The sequence below is a fragment of the Nanorana parkeri genome, unplaced genomic scaffold, assembly GCF_000935625.1.
Source record: "Nanorana parkeri isolate BGI_ZX_2015 unplaced genomic scaffold, ASM93562v1 scaffold1888, whole genome shotgun sequence".
In the NCBI taxonomy this organism is placed as follows: Eukaryota; Metazoa; Chordata; class Amphibia; order Anura; family Dicroglossidae; genus Nanorana; species Nanorana parkeri.
The window spans coordinates 169689-189915 of NW_017308156.1; the positions used below are offsets into that span (position 1 = coordinate 169689).

The 20227-nt window shown below is 43.4% G+C and overlaps 1 protein-coding gene across 1 annotated transcript in view; it reads right to left on the reverse strand.

Moving 5' to 3' along the window:
• The window catches only part of DNAAF1 (dynein axonemal assembly factor 1), a 31787-nt gene extending 11826 nt beyond the window's left edge, over positions 1-19961 (reverse strand). The window contains exons 1-7 of the mRNA XM_018571982.1: positions 19820-19961; positions 11370-11442; positions 8707-8798; positions 5945-6166; positions 4219-4385; positions 2031-2152; positions 12-178 (exon numbers count right to left, since the gene is read on the reverse strand). Of these exons, the coding sequence (XP_018427484.1) occupies positions 12-178; positions 2031-2152; positions 4219-4385; positions 5945-6166; positions 8707-8798; positions 11370-11442; positions 19820-19961 (985 nt within the window). The remainder of the gene's footprint in view (positions 1-11; positions 179-2030; positions 2153-4218; positions 4386-5944; positions 6167-8706; positions 8799-11369; positions 11443-19819) is intronic.
• Between the last annotated feature and the right edge of the window lie 266 nt (positions 19962-20227).

Here is a 20227-nt window from a genome sequence, read left to right on the forward strand (position 1 = left end):
CACCGCCTTACCTTTCTCTTCAGTCTCTTTTCTTTTCATTTTTTCTTCAGCTCTCCTTTTGATTTCAGATAAAGCATCAATACTGTCTTGGATCTTCTTTCTCTCTCTGGTCTCCCACCTTTCTCTTTCCTCTGCCTCAGCCTCTCTTCCTCCTCTGGTCCAGGCCTCTGCACATGCTCTACAGGGACACATAAGTCGAGTTGTTGTTTTTTTTTTGCATAAGACAAAGAGACACCAATTTCCCTATTTTACAACTAAATTAAAGCCAAACTCTGGGGGAACAATTATCATTTAAACACCATACCTGCTGTGTAAATTATCATTATAAACCTGTGTATTATGTGTGGAGGGCTGCTGCAAAGTATAAAAATCTTACCATGCAGCATGTCAGCTCCTACCCATAACACTTGGCATCCACTGAAGGGAGTGAGGGATGCAACTCGAGCAGTGAAGTGCTCCAGTCGCATCCTCACTAATGCCCATTCACAAAATGCCTTGTATTTTCCTCAAAAGGATACAAAGTGTTCTGTGATTGGAGGAATTTTGTGAATGGGCAAGTAGTGAAGAGGGGTAGGTGATGCGACAGGAGCACTTCTCTGTTTGAGTCGCAAGCCAAAACGTTGCCCTTAAAAGCTTAGTGCGCCTAAGCTGATATCTAAGTTTAAGGGAGGCAACAGTGAATCACCCACTGACTATATATTTCTTGAGGATAACAACACCACTTTTCTTCCTCTCCTGCCTGTACGCAGCCTTTTCAAGGCCAGTCAAGTTTACTCACGATTGTTGTTGCCTTCTAAGTACTCTAAAATCAGAATTTGAACTCAGCACTGAGAGCAAAACATCAACTGAGGAAGAAGAGTGTGGCTGGGAACCTAAGTTCTTGACACCAGAGTTGCCTAGAAATAATAAGGAGCAGGTAGACATCTCAACCCACTGCCATTCACTCTATTAAAATAAAGTGGAACTTTCCAAAAATATACACAAGTATTTTACAAGTCTCCAAACTCCATGCAAAAACACTAAGGAATGTCTATAGAAAGAGAAACAAGTAAAAAATACTTACCTCAGACCTCAGCTTCTGGCCACTTCACCTATGGGTCTTCCCGTGAGATCCTGGGAAAGCTGGAGATGCCAAACCTTGTAAAATGCAATCCAGCACAATTCCCCCTTTCCCAGGTGGCCATGATGAAGCTAAGTGATGTCATTCATGCCTAAAGCTGGCCATACACCTATAGATTATCTGCAGATTTTCTATGGTCAGATAGAAAAAGTGCAACAGATTCCTCCATCTACGCTAAACTGTGTGGATGGAAGAATCTCCCACTGGGCCAAGCTTCAGTATCTTGCTAGTCAGCCCCGCTGGCTCTCAAACACCTGAACAATCTGATTGGATCCACACAGTTTAGCATAGATGGAGGAATCTGTTACACTTTCTTCATCTGACCATAGAAAAATCGCAGAAAATCTATAGGTGTGGATGGAGGAATCTCCCACTGGGCCAAGCTTCAGTATCTTGCTAGTCAGCCCCGCTGGCTCTCAAACACCTGAACAATCTGATTGGATCCACACAGTTTAGCATAGATGGAGGAATCTGTTACATTTTCTCCATCCACACCTATAGATTTTCTGCGATTTTCTATGGTCAGTTTCCTCTATTCACACAGGTTAGCGTAGATGGAGGAATCTGTTGCACCTTTTCCATCTGACCATAGAAAATCTGCAGAGAATCGATAGGTGTATGGCCAGCTTTAGTGTCACTTTGCATGAAAGGATGAGGGCCTGTAAATAGTGGGACCTTGCATGTTCATGCAAGGTCTGCATTAAGCCAAAATGTTAATGCAGGGCAATCATTATGTATTAAACAAATGTGTACAATATGTTTCTATGTTATAGATGTACAATAAATTCAGATTACTGGGAATTCTTTATATTTCAGGGAAAGAAATAATGACCATTCAACATGGAAATAAATAACTAACAAGGTAGCAGATTATGACAGATAAGTAAAAATGTAGGTACAGCGTTTCTACCTGTCTTTCGGAAACACGGGCCTATCGTCCAGGTAAGTTAGCCCTTTTAGACGGACAGTCACTATTTTTCTATAATTGGGAATCTTCTTAATGAGTTCATTTCCCATCAGGTTCAAGACGTGCTATATAAAAATAGAAACACAAGTTATAGTTCGAACATGTGTGAAAAGATGCAACTTGTTATGTAGTGTACACACGGTTAGTAGAAACATAGACAAACACATATGCATCATTTGGGCTTGTCTGTGTCAATTTTACTTAATAGCAGAGAGTTACCACTTAAGTATTTATGTAGATTGTGGAGAGTCAGCATGGCTGAGAGCTAAAAAGGGGTTAACTTGGGAGGGCAGATACTTCCCCTACAGCCCTTCGTGTTAAAAAGGTAACACAGGTTAGAGAGAGGAGTTGAGAGCTGAGAGAGACACAAAGCTGTGTGTGTGGCTGCTCAGAAGCCAGTGGACATATCTAGGTGAGACCACCAAATCGCACTAAGCAGTGCAATATCTCTAAAGACACCCAATCGCTTGTAGTAGGTGCGGGTGTGCGCCCCCGCCGCCGGTCCCGAGATCATCTGTGCCCGGTGCGGCTGGGACCGGCACGGCGACTCTGTCAGTGGAAATCAAAGGGCGATCAGTACACAATCTTCTTTTGATCTCCTCTCTGGTCCCCGAATGCAGGAAGTGATGCATCACTATTACATCACTTACGCATTCAGTGTCACTCTCCAGCAACAGAAGCCGGTGAGAAGCTGCTGAACCAGATCTCTGCTTCATCAGCTTCTCTGGGGGTCCCTAGGTGACATTAGGGGTCTTGGAGACCCCAGATGTCTACATAAAGAGGACCTGTTATGTGAATTGGCTATCACATAGGGGGCTTCTTAGTCACCTATGTGATCGCAATACAGTTAAGTGTAAAAAAAAAAAAAAAAAAAAAAGTTTTAACAAAATTAAAGCATAAAAAAATAATAGTCACAATTTAAAAAAAAAAAATCCCCTGGCCCCCCACATTATTATTATACAGGAGGGACACGTGATACATGAGGAGGTAGCTGCACGGGGATGATTGTTTGAGAAAGTGATTGTTCAGTGGTTAGGTTGTGGTGGGATAGGCTTCCCTGAAGACACACACAAACATGCATAGGGTGCGCCACCGTGCACCGTGCCACACGTTACATATCACTGCGAACGTCGGAATGAGAGCAATACTTTTAGGGCCATTAAGTACTGATGAGCAGTAAAAGCGTCGCCTATGGCCAATTTTGGGGGTGGTTGTTTTCTGTGATTTCGCTGGCGCGTGCAATTTTAAGGCTTGACGTGTTTGGTGTCTATTTACCTGGCGTGACCCCGTCTTTTATATTTTACCCCAAAATTGGGGTGATAATAAAAGTTTCATTACATTTCATAGGGAAACATTTATTTTTTCAAAATTTAGGGTACTTTTTTGTTATATAGTTAAAAAAAAAACCCCAGGGGTGATTAAATACCACCAAAAGAAAGCTCCATCTGTCCCCAAAAAATGATATAAAATTGGATTTAGTACAGCATAGCATGACGGAATAAATGTCAGTCAAAATACTGCAGCGCTGAATACTGAAATATGGCCGGGACAGGAAGGGGGTGAAACACTCTGGTCTTTAAGTGGTTAATATCCAAACCTTTCAGGAGTAGTTCTGCTAACACTAAAATGCTTTGATTGGTCTAAATGGAAACTTGCATTCTGTCAGTACAATAAATTGTCAGTATTGACTCCTGTGGTCGTTACAGTGTGAGCAATACTCATCTAGGTGCATCACAAATGTTTGACTTTGTGTAGAATGGGTGGTTAGGGCATGTGGTGATCACAGCCTTATCAGGAGTCCAGAAGTGATGTAGGGGTTGGAATAAGCATTTGGCAAGTTTCACAGGCATTGGACATACACAGGAGTGTTGAATGGAGAAGACACTAGTAGGTGCTGGATCAGAGGGAAAGTAGGACACTTGGGCCGGTGCAGAGGTGACAGCACAGAGTCTTCTTTCCAGGGCACCTGTTTTGCAGTATTTTCCCCCGACAGGTTGACTTTAATGCTGTATTAATATGTTAGCAAGTTTCAGAACATGCAATAATATAAGTGCAATCCAATGTAGTGTGCATATGTGCCAACAATGCTATTCAGATGCAACAGAAACTCTGAAGGAATGTATATTCATACCAGGTTTGGCATTTTCTCAAGGACATCAATCACAGCTGGGTCATCTAGCTTATTATGGGATAGATCCAGGATGCTGATACTTTGGCATTCCTCAAGGTGCTGTACATCTTCCACTGTTTGTAAATGGTTGTGTGCAATCTGCAAGGTTGACAGAGCTGGGAGACACGCTGCAATAGAAATACAATTAGGCTCATAAATTCTAACATTTCAAATATTTTAATGATCAAGTGTAACCAACCTGCATTCGAAGTTTCCATAGGTTTACCTTCATCCTAAACAATGCCTGCATTCATTGTGCTTAAAGTAGACCTAAACCATAACTGGCAGCCACTTTCTTTCTACTGTACAATCACTTACTCCAGTATTGATGGTATGTCATTGCACAGGTCAGGCAGAACATGTCTGACAGTGTGGCATGGCCACTTCTAGTCTTCGTTGTGAACGTATGTGACTTTCACTGATCCGTCCAGACTCTATCTTTGCTGCACACTCACTCCACAATCACCTTAACCCAGAGATAGTCGCAGATCACTAACTTCACCAAACATCTAGTTTATTAAAATCCAACAGCCAGCAAAGTGTGGGTCCTGCCTAGTGATCACCCAGCTCTTATGCATTTCACCCCTATGAGCTTAGATTATTCAAATCTACAACTAAGTGTTTGCTGAAGTTAGCAGTGTGTGGCTATTTCTGGACTAATGCGGGAGCACAAAAAGCAAAGGGGACATTTCATGGTCACCCCATATCATAAGATGCTTGAGCAAGTATCTTCATATTATACTGTCTAATAAATGTATTTGTCCAGGAGGTGTTTAAGAATCAGGTGACAATTGGTCGTCCAATAATGAACAGAAAGTCAGATTTATCAAGAGGGTAAGTACACACATGGTCAGCCCCTGAATACCCCAAAAGATTTAAAAGCCAACTCAAGCTTCACATTTTTAAGTTGCATAACCATGTGCAGTGTCTGTCTGGGAAATTTAGTTTACAACGTTCCCTTCCCCTTGCAGGTGAGACCATGAAAACGGAGTCAGCTACCACGGCAGCAGCTCCTGTATCATGCACTATAGTCCTCAGTAGTGATGGGCTTGGCTTGTTCGCAGCTCCACGTGCCGAGCCCGCCAGGAAGCCGGTCTGCAGCTGCAGAGATCGGGAAATGTCTCAGTGCCTGTGATTGGCGCTGCGAGCTGTCAGCTTCCTGGCGGGCTCGGCACGTGGAGCTGCGAACACGCCCACCACTAGTCCTCAGCACTTGAGTGGGGTGTTGTCATCAAGGCATCATTGAACCTTACCAGCAGTGGTCTGTATGCTAATGCAGCCCACAAGATGACACTTTCCCACTCCGGATATTGTTTCACAGGTTTGCAGATGTAAACAATGTAAATACAGCTGAAGCTGTAACAAATTAATGTTTTTTTTACAGCCACTTGGATTGAGGGAAATGCAGTAATCAGCTGGTAGCTACATGACCCAAATGTGGCCTTCCGCCACAGCTCCTCTACTCTCACCAGGTGCAGCTTGCAAAAAAAGGAGGTTTTCTGCAAATCATGTGATGGGAACTTTGACAGCCAATTTTCACAATTGCAGTACGTTAACTCTATGGCACAAATTAACATGTATAGCGATAAGGCAGCCTATTGAGAATAATTGGCGGTCGAGGCACCAAACATTTTCAAATATTTAATTTGCTAGATTATGGCCTTTATTTTTTTACTTGGTTACTTACACAGGTTTTCTATTGTTCTGATGTGGTTGTTCGAGAGATTAAGTGAGTCAAGTTTCTTCAAGTGCTCAAGATTCTCAATTTTATTGATAAGGTTCTGGTGCAAGAAGAGGCAACACAACTCTATCTGAGCATCCAGATTCTCTATCTTCTGCAGACCATTACATTCCAGCCATAGACATTTTAAGCCCGTATATTCCTCAAGATTCTCAATCCGCATAAATCCTTAAAAACAACAAAGGAAAAAAAAGGTTTTCAAATAAAACTGCAATAGAAAATGACAAAATGCAGTGTTGTAACAAAGAAATATATACATTTACTCCAGTCTGCCTTTCGGGAAGAACAATACATAATAATTGGCTTAATGCCCAATTCTAGCCTCCCTTATTTCCATTGTCTTGTGATGTGAACTTCATATAATGGGGCTGATCACGATGGGTTCACAGGATTCTCTTCCCTTGGCAGTTACCAATGTAAAGAGTACTCTGACATAATGATGCCAGCAGCACTGCACAGTAAATGAAGGGTGCCATGGTGACACACCTCCCAGGGGTCGGTCTATGACACCCTGCAATCCCAGGAAGTGGGGTAATTGACCCTGGCTGTTAATCAATGAAGAAGAGGACCGGGGCTGGACCTCAGAGTGGTGAATCTTTGAGGGAGGGAGCACTGAAGACATGCTGAGCTTTACAGCCAGAGCTGCATTTTAAAGCGTTAGCCTGCTTAAATGAAACATTAAAGTGTGTTTCATTAAAGCATTTATTAGAATTAACTAGATTGTACAGATGTCACAATGCTCTAACCCAAAGCAGCTAAATAGGCTGCAGTCCAAAAGGTTAGGCATGTAAACTAGCTTTAAGGTGCCCATACACTGCACGATTATCGTACGATAATCGTATGCGATCGGTTTTTCGTACGATAATCGAGCAGTGTGAACGGAGACGTGCGACCGTTTCTACTGTACGGTCGCACGTCTTCTGTCGAACCAACATGCTCGAAAACCAGCCGGGAATCGTACGATTCTCGGCTGGTTAGGGCGGTGCTCGGAAGATAAATGCTGATCGGGCCGGTGTGCGCACGCGCACACTGCCCGTTCAGCATTGCGGTCATCGGAAGCCCGCCTCTCAGGGGGGCGGGCTTGCGATGATCGAGAGTGCGATCTGCCTGTCCAAGATAGGCAGATCGTACGTTTTTTTAATCCCTTTACAACCATCGCAAGACTAAAGTCTTGCGATGGTTGTAGAGTGTATGGCCACCTTTACAAGCAAGAGATGAGTAAGGACAGCAAGCGTAAAACAGATATCGATCAAACAATGCCTACTTAATGGCTTTTATATTTAATCCGCTTGTATGTTTGGGATTTTATTTGACTCCTGCTTCAATATTCCTCCAAATAAAGTTTTTTAAAAACACTACAATTGCTTTTTTGACCATTACTTTTAAGGTCAAGTCAGTTTTGCAATACTAATAGCTGACCTTATTTACACAAAACAGGAACAATGTGCAAAATGGTGTAACCCTTAACAATCTAGTGGCTCTGAAGAGAAGGGTTCAAACCCAGAAAAAGGTCACACATGGCGGTGAGTACATCCATGTGTATCGGGAGTCAGCTTGTAGTAGGGCTGCAACAAATGATTATTTTCATAATCTGTTAGCTGGCTGATTATTTTTTTCTCTATTAATAGATTAAAACGAAATAAATACCATCTTTAATGTAAAATAAAATATACAAAACACAAAAAGTTTACTTCAGAATAAAACTGCATGTACAATTTTTTGCAATCGCACTGCACTGAAATGCACGGCATTGCTGTACCATGCGCTTCAGTGCGGGCGATCACACGGTGGGTAGGAGGCCCGTTTGGGGCGCCATTGTTGAGATCTAAGGTATGCTTTCATTTAAATAGTATAACCACTACTAAAAAGAATAGAAAGATTTTGCATACAAAAGGCACAATGGATGACTTTTTGTACTTAATATAAAGAGTACTATAAAGTAGCAAGAGACTATTTTAGTGAGATTAATCAGCCAACACCTATCTCAGTCCCAACACTATTGACAGCACAATTTTAATTGGATTTATGATAGTCAGATTTCCTCTATATTACAAATGTCTTACAAATCTCCCTTTATTATTACTTTCTTACAATTACAAAATCCAATAGGTCGAGCCCTGACACAATCATTTCTGGAAACCCCCCAAAATTCCAACACACTCTCCATCTACTGGTTTTCATTGGTGTAAATGTATCATACTAAAACACTTGAACCTTACTAGATTTTAACTAATTGTGTACTTTACACACCATATGAGATAAACTATTACTCCTACTTCTGAATATTACCATTTACAACATATCAATCAGTCCTTGAGATCCAACTAGATGTGACCATTTTGTTCCATGTTTACAGTTTAATTGAGAACAAACATAGAGGAGTTTTCTTATTTTTTTCTATGTGTTTCTATTCACACAGCATACTTTTTTTTTTCTATCTAAAGATGGTGTGAATGTAGTTTGCCTCAGTTCACCCAATCAGTGTTGGCAATTGTCCTCTGATCTACAGCGGAATAGTGGGAAATGCACCATTTCACGATGGATTGGGTCAGGAGGAGTGGTTGGCAGTAAGAGTATTGAGCAGGCTTGGGCGAACTGGGTTCACACCAGGTCTTTTCTTTACTATTGTACTACTTAAAATAAATGATATAAAAAGTTGTCAAAACATGTTTTCAGAAATATTTTATAACTTTAATTATATTACATACCTTTATAATGTAAATATAGTGTGTCATTTAAATATGGCGTTGTGTATAGCTTGTGCTGCTTGCATAGATCTCGCAAATACTTTTTGGTTAACCTAAAACAGTTACAATACCAGAAAAGAATTGTATAGATCTTAGTTGCATGCCATAAATATACATTTTTCATCAAATAAAACATACAAATAAAACAAACACACAATCAGGATACATACTAAATTTTAGTTAATAACAATCTGTGGCATCCTATCAAAAAAATTGCCCCGAAGACTATGATGTGCAACAAATGTATAACAGATTTGTGCCGCCCCAATAGGGGCATAGAATATGAGATGCATAGCCTCAGTTAATATTAGCATTGTTATATAGGTTAGAATTTATATAGTGTGATTTGCCTAACTATTTTCTCATAGCTAAATTCATGTGTTATCCTATGCTGCCATCTAGTGGCCTTTTGTTGTAATGTACATGTTTTTCCGTGATTCTTTGTGATGTCTACGATGTATTTCCTCTCTGTATGTAGCCCCACCCTTCTTCCTGTGTGCAGTACTTCCTGTGTCATGGCCACAGTTGAAAGCCACATGTAACAAGGACACACAGGTAATCTGCACAGTACGGAGGAAAGGCATCATTTTCTATACTATAACCGTTCAACTGCTGTTCCTATCATCTGCTGTAACCTGATGTTAAAGAATAAACACCTCTTTTGAATGAATCGGTATTGACGAGTTCAGCTATCTGACGAGGATTGTCCGCAGTGAGTATATCTGCTTATACAGGCCAGGCATAGAGGTCTCAGCAAGGGATATATTTCGCTATCACAACGATCGGAGTCAGAATAAGATTGCTTGCCTGGCCCAATTTGTGGTTTCCTTTAGCAACACTGTTGATCTAGCTGAACCAATATAAAAGACTTATATCATATGGGGCAAGTTTCATAGCTAAAGCTGACCACAGACATTGGAGGACAGTCAGATTGTGCCTAGGCAAATGTTTCTTTTTAGACTGCTCCTACTCTACCCTCTGTAAGGAAGACTCTGAGTGATGGTTATGTGACAGAGCCAGAGATACCTGGGAAAAAAGAATAAGGACTAGCAATTGATGGGAGACTAGAAAATCAAGCAAGTTACAAAACTTGTTCCAATCAAAACTGTCCCTCCCTGATAAGTAGATTACATTTTTTTTGCTCCTCCTGTGTGCATCTATATAAATATGGCAAGTTGAGGTGATCAGATCATGCCTGCATGAATAACCAGTCTCTAGTGCCTAAGGGCACTATTAGGGTTTCTATAAACAGCTCTTTATTTGCAAAAGACGCTTCAACTTTCAGCATCACTCATAATTTTATTGCATACAGACTGGTTCTTTTTAAGTTTATTGGTACTCTGTGTACTGTCTTGCAGGCATCACAAGACTAAGGCCTTATTCACACTGCTAAGAGCTGGCCCGTACAGATTTGTGCGGCGTGCACGGCCGTATCGGGCTACACCCGGGAAGGACAGTTGCTGCGTGTGATTGTACGCAGGAGCCCATTCTTCTCTATGGGAGTATGCGGCCGCACACTCACGCAAGCTGCCCCTCCGTGCGGGTGTCCATACTCGTAGGCAGACAGGATGGATCCTGTCCTCGTCCGAGCACGGACACCCACACGGATGTGCAGTTCCGTTGAGCGTACGGCAGCGTTTAGCCACGTACTCCCAAAGAGAAGAATGTGCTGCTATGTACAATCACACGCAGCACATGTCCTTCCCGGAAGTGACCCGATAGGCCATGCACGCCGCACGGATCTGTACGGGCCGGCTCTTAGCAGTGTGAATGAGGCCTAAGAATACAGAAGTGACAACAATTAGAGGTTGCATACTAATACAAAAACACAGAAAAAAGTTTTGGTACTGTGGATTCTGGGTGCGTTGGATAGCACATGTGCCAATGTGCCAATAAATGAAGGCAAGGGAAATATCAAATCAGGTGGGAAAATCTATGCTAGTCAATTTTCTTCCAAATAGTTCGGCAAGTGAATATCTTCTCGCTTCAAGAAAGGAAATACACACACATGAACATGCACCGTTCTTAAAGGAGAACTATGGGGTTAAGTCTTTTCCCCATAGTTCTCATTAGGGTAACGGGAGGACACAAACTAGCATCCTCCCGTCACCATAGGCTCAGTATACCGTGAGCTGTAGCTCGCGGTATACTGAGACGCCGCAGCTGAAGCGGATCCTGACAATTGTGCCGGGATCCGCCCAGCTGCGTGACTGACAGCTGGCTCTGCCTATCTAAAGGCAGAGCCAGCTGTACCCACCCCCTCCCCGTCAGGGCTGGCGGATCGGAGAGGGGAATCCAGCCCCTCCCCTGTCACGGCAGAGAGCCGTGACAGGATCGAGAGGTGAGCGAACGCCGGGATCTGTTCGCTCACCTCCCGATCTACTGAGCCTACCTGTTACAGTCTCATTGTCACAGGTCGGCTAGAACTATGAGGTGAGTGAAAATCACTCATCTCATAGTTCTCCTTTAATGTAAAAAGCCAGATTCAGTGGACATTCTCTTATATCTGTAGTACACAGTACAAGTAAAACGCAGTAACATCATTTTTTTCAACCTGGAAGTGAAACCTTGCAATATGTCTACAATTAATTCTTCGACAGGGTGTATCTTAATTCATTAATTACCTGGGGCCATGGTCCTTCTCTTTCTCCATCTTGTCTGGTGTTGATGGTTTTCCTAGAATCTGATCACTACTGTCTGTTTGCAGATTGGAAAAGAAAAAAAAAAAAAAAAGAATGATAAAAAGGTAATTCTCAAAACATTTGGAACAGCGATCGAGGAAATGTTTGTTCTATGCTCTTTAGCACTATAATACAAGTATTGTAGCAATTCTTTTTCCAGCAGAGGTGCACACCCCTACCCTTGCATCAATGTATCTTTCTGTCTGCTTAGAACATAACCACATACTGTATAATAAAGTGTTTTTCAATAAAAGGGGACTAAGGCCCGAACGGGTCCGCCTGTCAGTTTTTTTTAGGCACCCGGTTACCCCTGCCTCCGGCTGGGTCCGAATAAACGGATGGCACAGTGTTTCGTTTTGACGGCCCGGATTGTGCCGGATCGGGGGTAATCTGATGTAAACGGACACATGTCTGGCAGTTTCAGTTTTTTCCTCCATCGCAAAAAGAAGGAAAAAACTGTACGGCCACGGATGTTACAGCCCGCAAATTGAACAAAAAAATTGATAGGTGTGTGGCCAGCCTAAGAGTGAGGCATGTCTCTCCTAGATGTCCCTAGGTGCATCTGGAGAATCCCTGTAGAAAAGGAGATGGGCAGTCTTAAACCTGCAATGGTACATCAATAATAGCATTCCATTTCCCCTTCTCTGCATTACATTTGCCACAATGACATTATTTATTTTGAGTTTAGATAGGTGAACATATATTATAGCGGGTAGAAACATAGTATGTTTATGTACTGTGGATCTTGTTTCCCTGCTGAGTACACTTGAGTAGTGATGATCTGCGGCTTGGTGCAAACACAGTTCACCCAAGTTTGCCCGCTCAAAACTGCCACCGCTGCTGGCCATGCCACCACACTGTGCACACGCAACCTCCCCCAGCAGGGATCACTATAATTGTCAGTGGTGGACACCCCCACCGCCTGTGTGAACAGAGCCTAAAGGTGCCCATACACCTTACGACCATTGCAAGACCTTTGTCTTGCGATGGTCGTAAGCTCATTGAAAGCTCGTACGATCTGCCCATCTTGGACGGGCAGATCGTACTAGCGATCATCGCAAGCCCGCCCCGTGAGGGGCGGGCTTCCGATCACTGCAAACGGGCAGTGTGCGTGTGCGCACACCGGTCTGTTTGGGAGTTGTCGAACAAGCAGGCCACTAACCCGCCGAGAATCGTACGATTCTCGGCGGGTTTTCAAGCCTGCTTGTTCGACGGAAGACGTGCGACCGTACAGTAGAAACGGTTGCACGCCTTCCATAAACTGTACGATTCTCGTACGATCGCGGGATTTCCCGCGATTCTAGTACGAGAATCGTACAGTGTATGGGCACCTTAACATGGGACATTTCTGCATAGTGGTCTTCACTTCTGCCTTGCAGCATCGGGGGTCCCCGGTTTGAATCTTGGTCAGGACACTATCTGCAAAGAGTTTGCATGTTCTCCCTATGCTTTTGTGGGTTTCCTCTGGGTACTCCAGTTTCCTCCCACACTCCGAAGACATGCAGGAAAGTTAATTGGCTCCTGTCTAAATTGGCCCTGTGTGCATGAGTGAGCGACCTTAGATTGTGAGCTCTTTGAGGGCAGAGACTGATGTGAATGTGCAACTATGTGAAGCGCTGCGTAAATTGTCAGGGCTATACAAATACCTGTAATAAATAAATAAAAAAAACTGTGACTGACACCCCCCTCCCTACCCAATCAGTTGCAGCAGGCATACTCCCCTCCCTGAAGCGTTGAGACACGAAGAGGCAGGGAGTGCCCTGCTAAAAACGATTGGGCAAGAAGGAGGGGGGCATTTTACTGCGAACTGGGTTTGCACCAAATCCCAGCTCCTCACTACATTGAGAGTTCCACAAAAAGAGGCAATGTCATTCTGGAACTTTAAGGAGCAAATGGTTATGGAAAATGTGTCCAATTACTTTTCAACATTGCACATCCGTTCTTAAAGTGACATTAAACCCTCAGATTTTTTAACATAAAACAATACTGTAATGTGTGCCTTACTGTAATCCAGGGTAGTTTCCCTTCTCTTTGCTGCTCTTCCTTTTAAATCTGTATCTGTTCTCATGCTCTGCAGAACTTCTGTTTTGCAGCAGACTGCCTTGTCTCAGGAATGGATACACGGTGTCTGTGTATAGGTTTGTATAGGCTTGTAATCTGAGCCAGCACTACGGGAAGAGGCCCTGAGCTGAAAAGGGAAGTTCTCCCCAAGCATGAGAAGACATGAGGATTTAAAATGAAGAGCAGCAAAGAGAAGGGAAACAACCACGGATTACAGTAAGGCGCACATTACAGTATTGGTTTATGTTAAAAAATCTGAGGGTTTAATGTCACTTTAAGTGACGCTGTAAACGAGGAGCGAGGATTACTAACAATTGCCATTTTTGCACTGTTTACAACAGGACTGATGCTAAAATCTACAACTGCTGTCAGGCAAAAATCAAGAAAAGATCGAATTACATACATTTAAAAGAAAAGCTCCAGGCAAATAAAATCTTAATACTTGCAAAGGGGCTACCCCCCACACTGCAAGGGTTAAGTGCTCGTTTTATCTAGGGAGCTAAAATAACCACAATCCCGGCTGGCTCTTCGACCAGTCCTTCCAACCTTGCTCCCCCTCCTCTCCGGTGGTCTTAGGTCCTGTGACTCATCACGTCTAAAGGTGCCCATACACTGCTCGATTCTCGTTCAAGAATCGGGCGAAAGTGTATAGGACGTGGGACCGGGAGGGACATTCTATCTCTGGAGCGGAGGAAGATACAGGCTCAAAGGACCGGTCTTGGAGCCAGCTGGCATCACAGTTCATGTGAGTTTAAAGGTGCCCATACACTGCACGATTATCGTACGATAATCGTATGCGATCGGTTTTTCGTACGATAATCGAGCAGTGTGAACGGAGACGTGCGACCGTTTCTACTGTACGGTCGCACGTCTTCTGTCGAACCAGCATGTTCAAAAACCAGCCGGGAATCGTACGATTCTCGGCTGGTTAGAACGGTGCTCGGAAGATAAATGCTGAACGGGCCGGTGTGCGCACGCGCACACTGCACGTTCAGCATTGCGGTCATCGGAAGCCCGCCCCTCAGGGGGGCGGGCTTGCGATGATCGAGAGTGCGATCTGCCTGTCCAAGATAGGCAGATCGTACGTTTTTTTAATCCCTTTACAACCATCGCAAGACTAAAGTCTTGCGATGGTTGTAGAGTGTATGGCCACCTTTACTCTGTTATGTTATCTCCCTAGGCAAAATTAGTACTTAACCCTTTCAGTGTGGAGGTAGTCTATTGCAAGGGTAAGATTTTATTTGTCTGGAGTGTTAAAGAAGAGATTAGTAAGGGAAGCTAATAATAAATATAGATTCTTTGTCAAAGGTTCACTTGTCTCCGTTGAAATTAGCAAATCAAAAAAACATTTCTTGCTTCACACACTTGTGAACTGACGCCATTGCTGTATGGATGGTTCATATATCCATGTACGACTTTACATAGAAAACTATGAATAGATTTTCTGTTGTCATTTACTGGACATCTCACTCCTTTTGTGGTGATCTTGTGGATATAACAAGTTTTCATTCCTGACATGATCTAAAAGGTCAGTGAGCCCATATAAAAAGGTGCCCATACACTGCTCGATTCTCGTACGAGAATCGCGGGAAATCCCGCGATCGTACGAGAATCGAGCAGTGTGAACGAAGACGTGCGACCGTTTCTACTGTACGGTCGCACGTCTTTTGTCTAAGGAGCACACTAGAAAACCAGCCGAAAATCGTACGATTTTCGGCTGGTTAGAACGGTGCTCGGGAGACAAATGCCGAACGGGCCGGTGTGCACACGCGCACACTGCCCGTTCAGCATTGCGGTCATCGGAAGCCCGCCCCTCAAGGGGGCGGGCTTGCGATGATCGAGAGTACGATCTGCCTGTCCAAGATGGGCAGATCGTACGTTTTTTAAATTACTTTACGTTTTTTTAATTACTTTACAACCATCGCAAGACTAAGGTCTTGCGATGGTTGTACAGTGTATGGCCACCTTTAAAGGGATGTTGGCAAAAAAAAAATGCGTGCTCGGCACAACCATATAAAATCAAATGATGGACCAGATGAAGACCAATACTGATCTTTGGTGTGAAAGCACAACTAAATACACCACTGCATTATTTTTAATTTCCCAAATTACATGTACTGTGTAATGTGCAGCCAAGTAAGCAATTGCCCTCCAGTGTTTTCCATATCTTAACACCTTTAATTAATTATACCTAACTCCAGCCAATTTTTTTCAGATTTGGAAAATGTAAAGAAGGATTAGAACCTTCCCTTACTCGAGCCATAATTAAGAAAAAAAAAAAAAGTTTTGTCTGAAGTTGGTTATATGTATTACTAAAATTAACCCCTTTCAGAGCGCAATCTGTAGATAAAATGGTCCTCTGCATGAAGCATGGCTGCTACTTGTCAGACTAAGCAGCCAATGACAGCTCTGGTCCCCACTGACAACTAGCAACCAACCATAGTGATGACCACATGCAGGCCAGAGGCTACATTCATAAAATAAGGCTTCAGCCTGCATATGACACTGCAAACCAAAGGTGGCAGCATGCTAGTGATTAATAGTGTAATTGTCATATACAGTTACATTATTAAAACCATAATAATTAAGAATATATTTTTTACATGTTTGTGCATTTATCAGCTTATATTTAAAAAACAAAAAAACAGAGCACTGTTTTTATTAAGGGTATCTATGGTAACAAAAACAAACTAATATGTATTTCTATATTGAATTTCTATAAGTTCTATTCCACTCCTAATAACCATATCCATCTAGAAGTGTGTAAACTTACTTATTGAGGATGCCCATAGCATATACTTTCTCAACGCACTGACATCATTCCACTCAGCCCTGTGAATATACACTCCCTCGTGTTCTGTGAGAACTCTCACAGAACCTGCCTTCTGAACTACAACTCAATGTCTGATCAATGAAACATCATCATTGCTTGCTGAAAGTAATGCATTCTGGGCTATATAGTCTTGAGAAATCGAGACTGCATGCATCACATCAAGCAACAGGGAAAGAGTTGTACAGCACACTGGGAATCCAGGAAGTTGATGAAAGTGATGGGCAGACAGAAGGCAGAACTCACTACATTTTTTTCACATAAGCTTTGATTGCATTATCAAAATCAACTCTAGTATGTGTTCCTACTACAATGCTGATATATATATATAGATATTTATAAAATGTATTTTTCATGTGTATGGGGGGTGTATTATTATATATGTGAAGAGGTAGTATTTTTTGTGTGTGGGGGGGTATTATTTTATGTGTATGGGGAAGAAGTGTATTAGGCCCTATTCACACCTGTATCTTCAGGTGCAATTAGGGATTCCAGCATCAGGAACAATGCCTAATCTGGAGTTTACAAGCAGCAGCTGTCACCCATTCAAGTTAATGATCAGGTGACAGCAGTTGCATTTAAACGCCTGCGATTTTATTACATTTGGTCAGAAATCAATCACTCTCCCAGGACGCAATGATTGTGCATCCAGGGAGTGTTTTCTAACTGCATGTAATAATATCACATATCATTACATGCGGTGTGCGGTGTTCACATGCAACCTGATCATTAACTCGAATGGGTGACAGCTGCCACTTGTAAACACCAGAGTAGGCATTCTGCTGCAGAAAAATGCACGTTTCTGACACAGGAATCCCTAATTGCACCTAAACCTAGAGATATGAATGGGGCCTTATTGTGTCTATATTAGTGTCCGTAGTACCAAACCGGATATAGATACATTTTTATAATAAAGTATGAAATTTGGCAAGCGGCCCCCATGGGAGAAATAAATTTGTCGAGTGGCCCCCCAGTGAATTGAGTTTGAGACCCCTGCTAAAGGGATTACAGTTGTAGACCTGCTACCGGTACAAATTATACAGGTAGACTGCTTTACTTAAAGATAGATCATTTTCCTATTGACCAGTACAGCTCTACATGCAGTAAGGGGATATCTAACAACAACAAAAGTTGGGATCCGGTTTTCCAACTTGGCGTCATCAAATAAGAACATATGGCGGTTTATTCTAGTGATGTGCAGGCAGTGATCTGTATTTTGGTATGGACACTATTCTTTGTATGAATCTTTTCCAACAAGGCATCCAACTACTCAGGCACCAATTCACATTAATGGCAATGTGATGCACCTAGCGCACGGTAGGTGTGTGCTGTGTGATGGTGTGCGTTATTTGCACGGTATCATGTGATTAACGCAACGCTATGGTGTGATTGGGCACGCAGGAAAGAAGATACATTTGTCTGTGCTTCCAGTTCAGCTGACAGGAAGTGACGAGGATACTGCAAATCTGGCGAGATCAACAGGTATTGTATGTATATGGTGAAAATCATCCTGAAAAATGAAAACCAATGCAGCCACCACATCTAAGGACTGGTAAGCTGCAGTACCGTATATACTCGAGTATAAGCCGAGATTTTCAGCCCATTTTTTTGGCTGAAAAGTGCCCCCCCGGCTTATACTCAAGTCAGCGCCAGCGCGTCTTCTTACTTACCTCGCCGAGCGTCGCGTCACTGCTGCTCCGGTGTGCGGCGCTCCGAGCGGGGTCATCTGGCAGTCTCCGGGTCCTAATTTAGGTGGCCTGGAGACGGGACGGCTTATACTCGAGCATATACGATATATCACACTTTTGTTTTGGGGCTTATATATCTTTCCAAGCACATTCCAGATGCATCAAAACAAAAAGGTGTACAAAAGCTTACAGTTCATCTTTGAAGCATGCAGCAGAAATGGTTCCTTGCTCTGTGTGTGGAAGCAGCGGTCTCTCTGCAGAGGTCTAACACTCAAATCTACAAACCACATGTTCCCCCTGATTGGACAGCTCTAGCTCTGACTTTGTAGGGAGTTTGTCAGACCTCTGCAGAGAGAAGACTGCTTCTACATCAGGGAGTGAGAAACCTTCTCCGCAGCACTCTGAGGGAACAGGTTTTTCTACTCAAGCTGTGGCTACTTTCTAAAGAAAACCATTTCTAAGATATTGCACATGTTTTGTCATAATGCATCTAGAATGCATTTAGCTTAGGGTAGCGCTAACCCCGGCCATCCAGCTGTTGTGGAACTACAAATCCCATGAGGCATTGCAAGATTCTCACCGCCACAGGCATGACTCACAGGGGCAGCTGCATGATGGGATATGTAGTTTCACCACAGCTGGAGGGCCAGAATTGCCCACCCTTGATTTAGCCGATTAAGCACTCATGCACACGGGTGCACAGGGACCGTACATGTAAAATGCAGGTGTGCCTGCCTGCCCGGGAAGCCACAGGTGCTGCGTACAGCCACTAAGAGATCAATGGCTATCACGGCTATACAAACATTATATGCCTATGCTTTTTAAACTCATGCGTGCATACCTACATATGCCTAAAAAGGCATGTGTGAGTTTAAAAAGAGAACCTGTAGATACCTGCTGTACAGTCTCGCAAGCCACTTATGTCTATGGGTGGCTGTACACAGCACCTGTAGCTTCCTGAGCAAGGAACTACATTTTAATTCTACCTGTATGGGCCCCCCATGCCCCAGGGGCGTGGTGGTGCATTGAAGTCAATGGCACATTGCTTGCGTTCCGGTCCACTGCAAACGCAAAACAGAGCATGCAGCATTTTTTGCGTTTGCAGTGGAGCAAAACGCAGGCAATGTTTTGCCACGCGTCCGTTCGCACTGCACGGGCAGCCACGCCCCCTCCCGCCGCTCTGGAACGCAGCACAATTGGTGTGAACAAGCTCTTAAGGTGCCCATACACCTTACGATTATCAGACAATTTTCGTATGCGATCGACTTTTCGTCCGATAATCGTACGTGTGCATTGCAGTGTCCGACCGACATTACTGTACAATCGTACGACTTTTGACGGTCAAGCATGTTTGAAAACTTTGCTAGATCGTACGATTGTCGTAAGGTTGCTGGCGTTTCCGTCCGTCAAAAGTCGTACGATCTACACTGCGCTTGCGCTAACGAAAATACGGCAAATCAATTACCGCATTTCGTCCAGGTGCTTTGCGTTAATTACGGCTAAATTAATCTTGCGATCATCGGGGCAGGATGGGGCTGCCGTACGAAAATCGTACGACTATTCGATCTTTTCGTCCGATAATCGTAAGGTGTATGGGCACCTTTAGGCTTTAAGAAGTCATGTTGCATCTTACATAATACACATGTGAAATATATCTCTAATTTTGCAGTCTCTTTATTTCAGCCGTCTTATATGTTCAGTGAGGGTAATGCAATCAATAAATAGGCCAAATGTAAACAGTTTGCGGTTAACCAGCAGGACTACAAATACCAGCATGCCCTGAGAACTCTGAACAGTAAATCACTACAACTTACCAGCAGCGATAGCTTGATGCTGGCCATGTACAGATGTCCCCTGTGCAGGCTGATGGCTCTCCCCTCCGGGTCCATGCACCTTGTTCACCTCGCCTCTCACACCAGGCTCCCCTCCTGAACATTCTCTCACACACAGCTGCATTATACGTGCCTGGAAACGGCAGATAGACAAAAACAAATTCACCCCATGATATGAATAAACGTGCCGCGAGAAAGAAAAAGTAACGTTAAATAGCCCAGTTACCGCTGCCACAGCTACAGAGGATCGTCCAGGGAGAGAAAAGCGTCTATTGTCACCATGGAAACGCGTCCCGGACCCAGAATCCACCGCGGCCTGGAGACGCCTCCCTCCCCGGAACCAATGTGCTGGTCTATCGGCGCCAGGGACAGGAAGCATGAGGCGCTTGT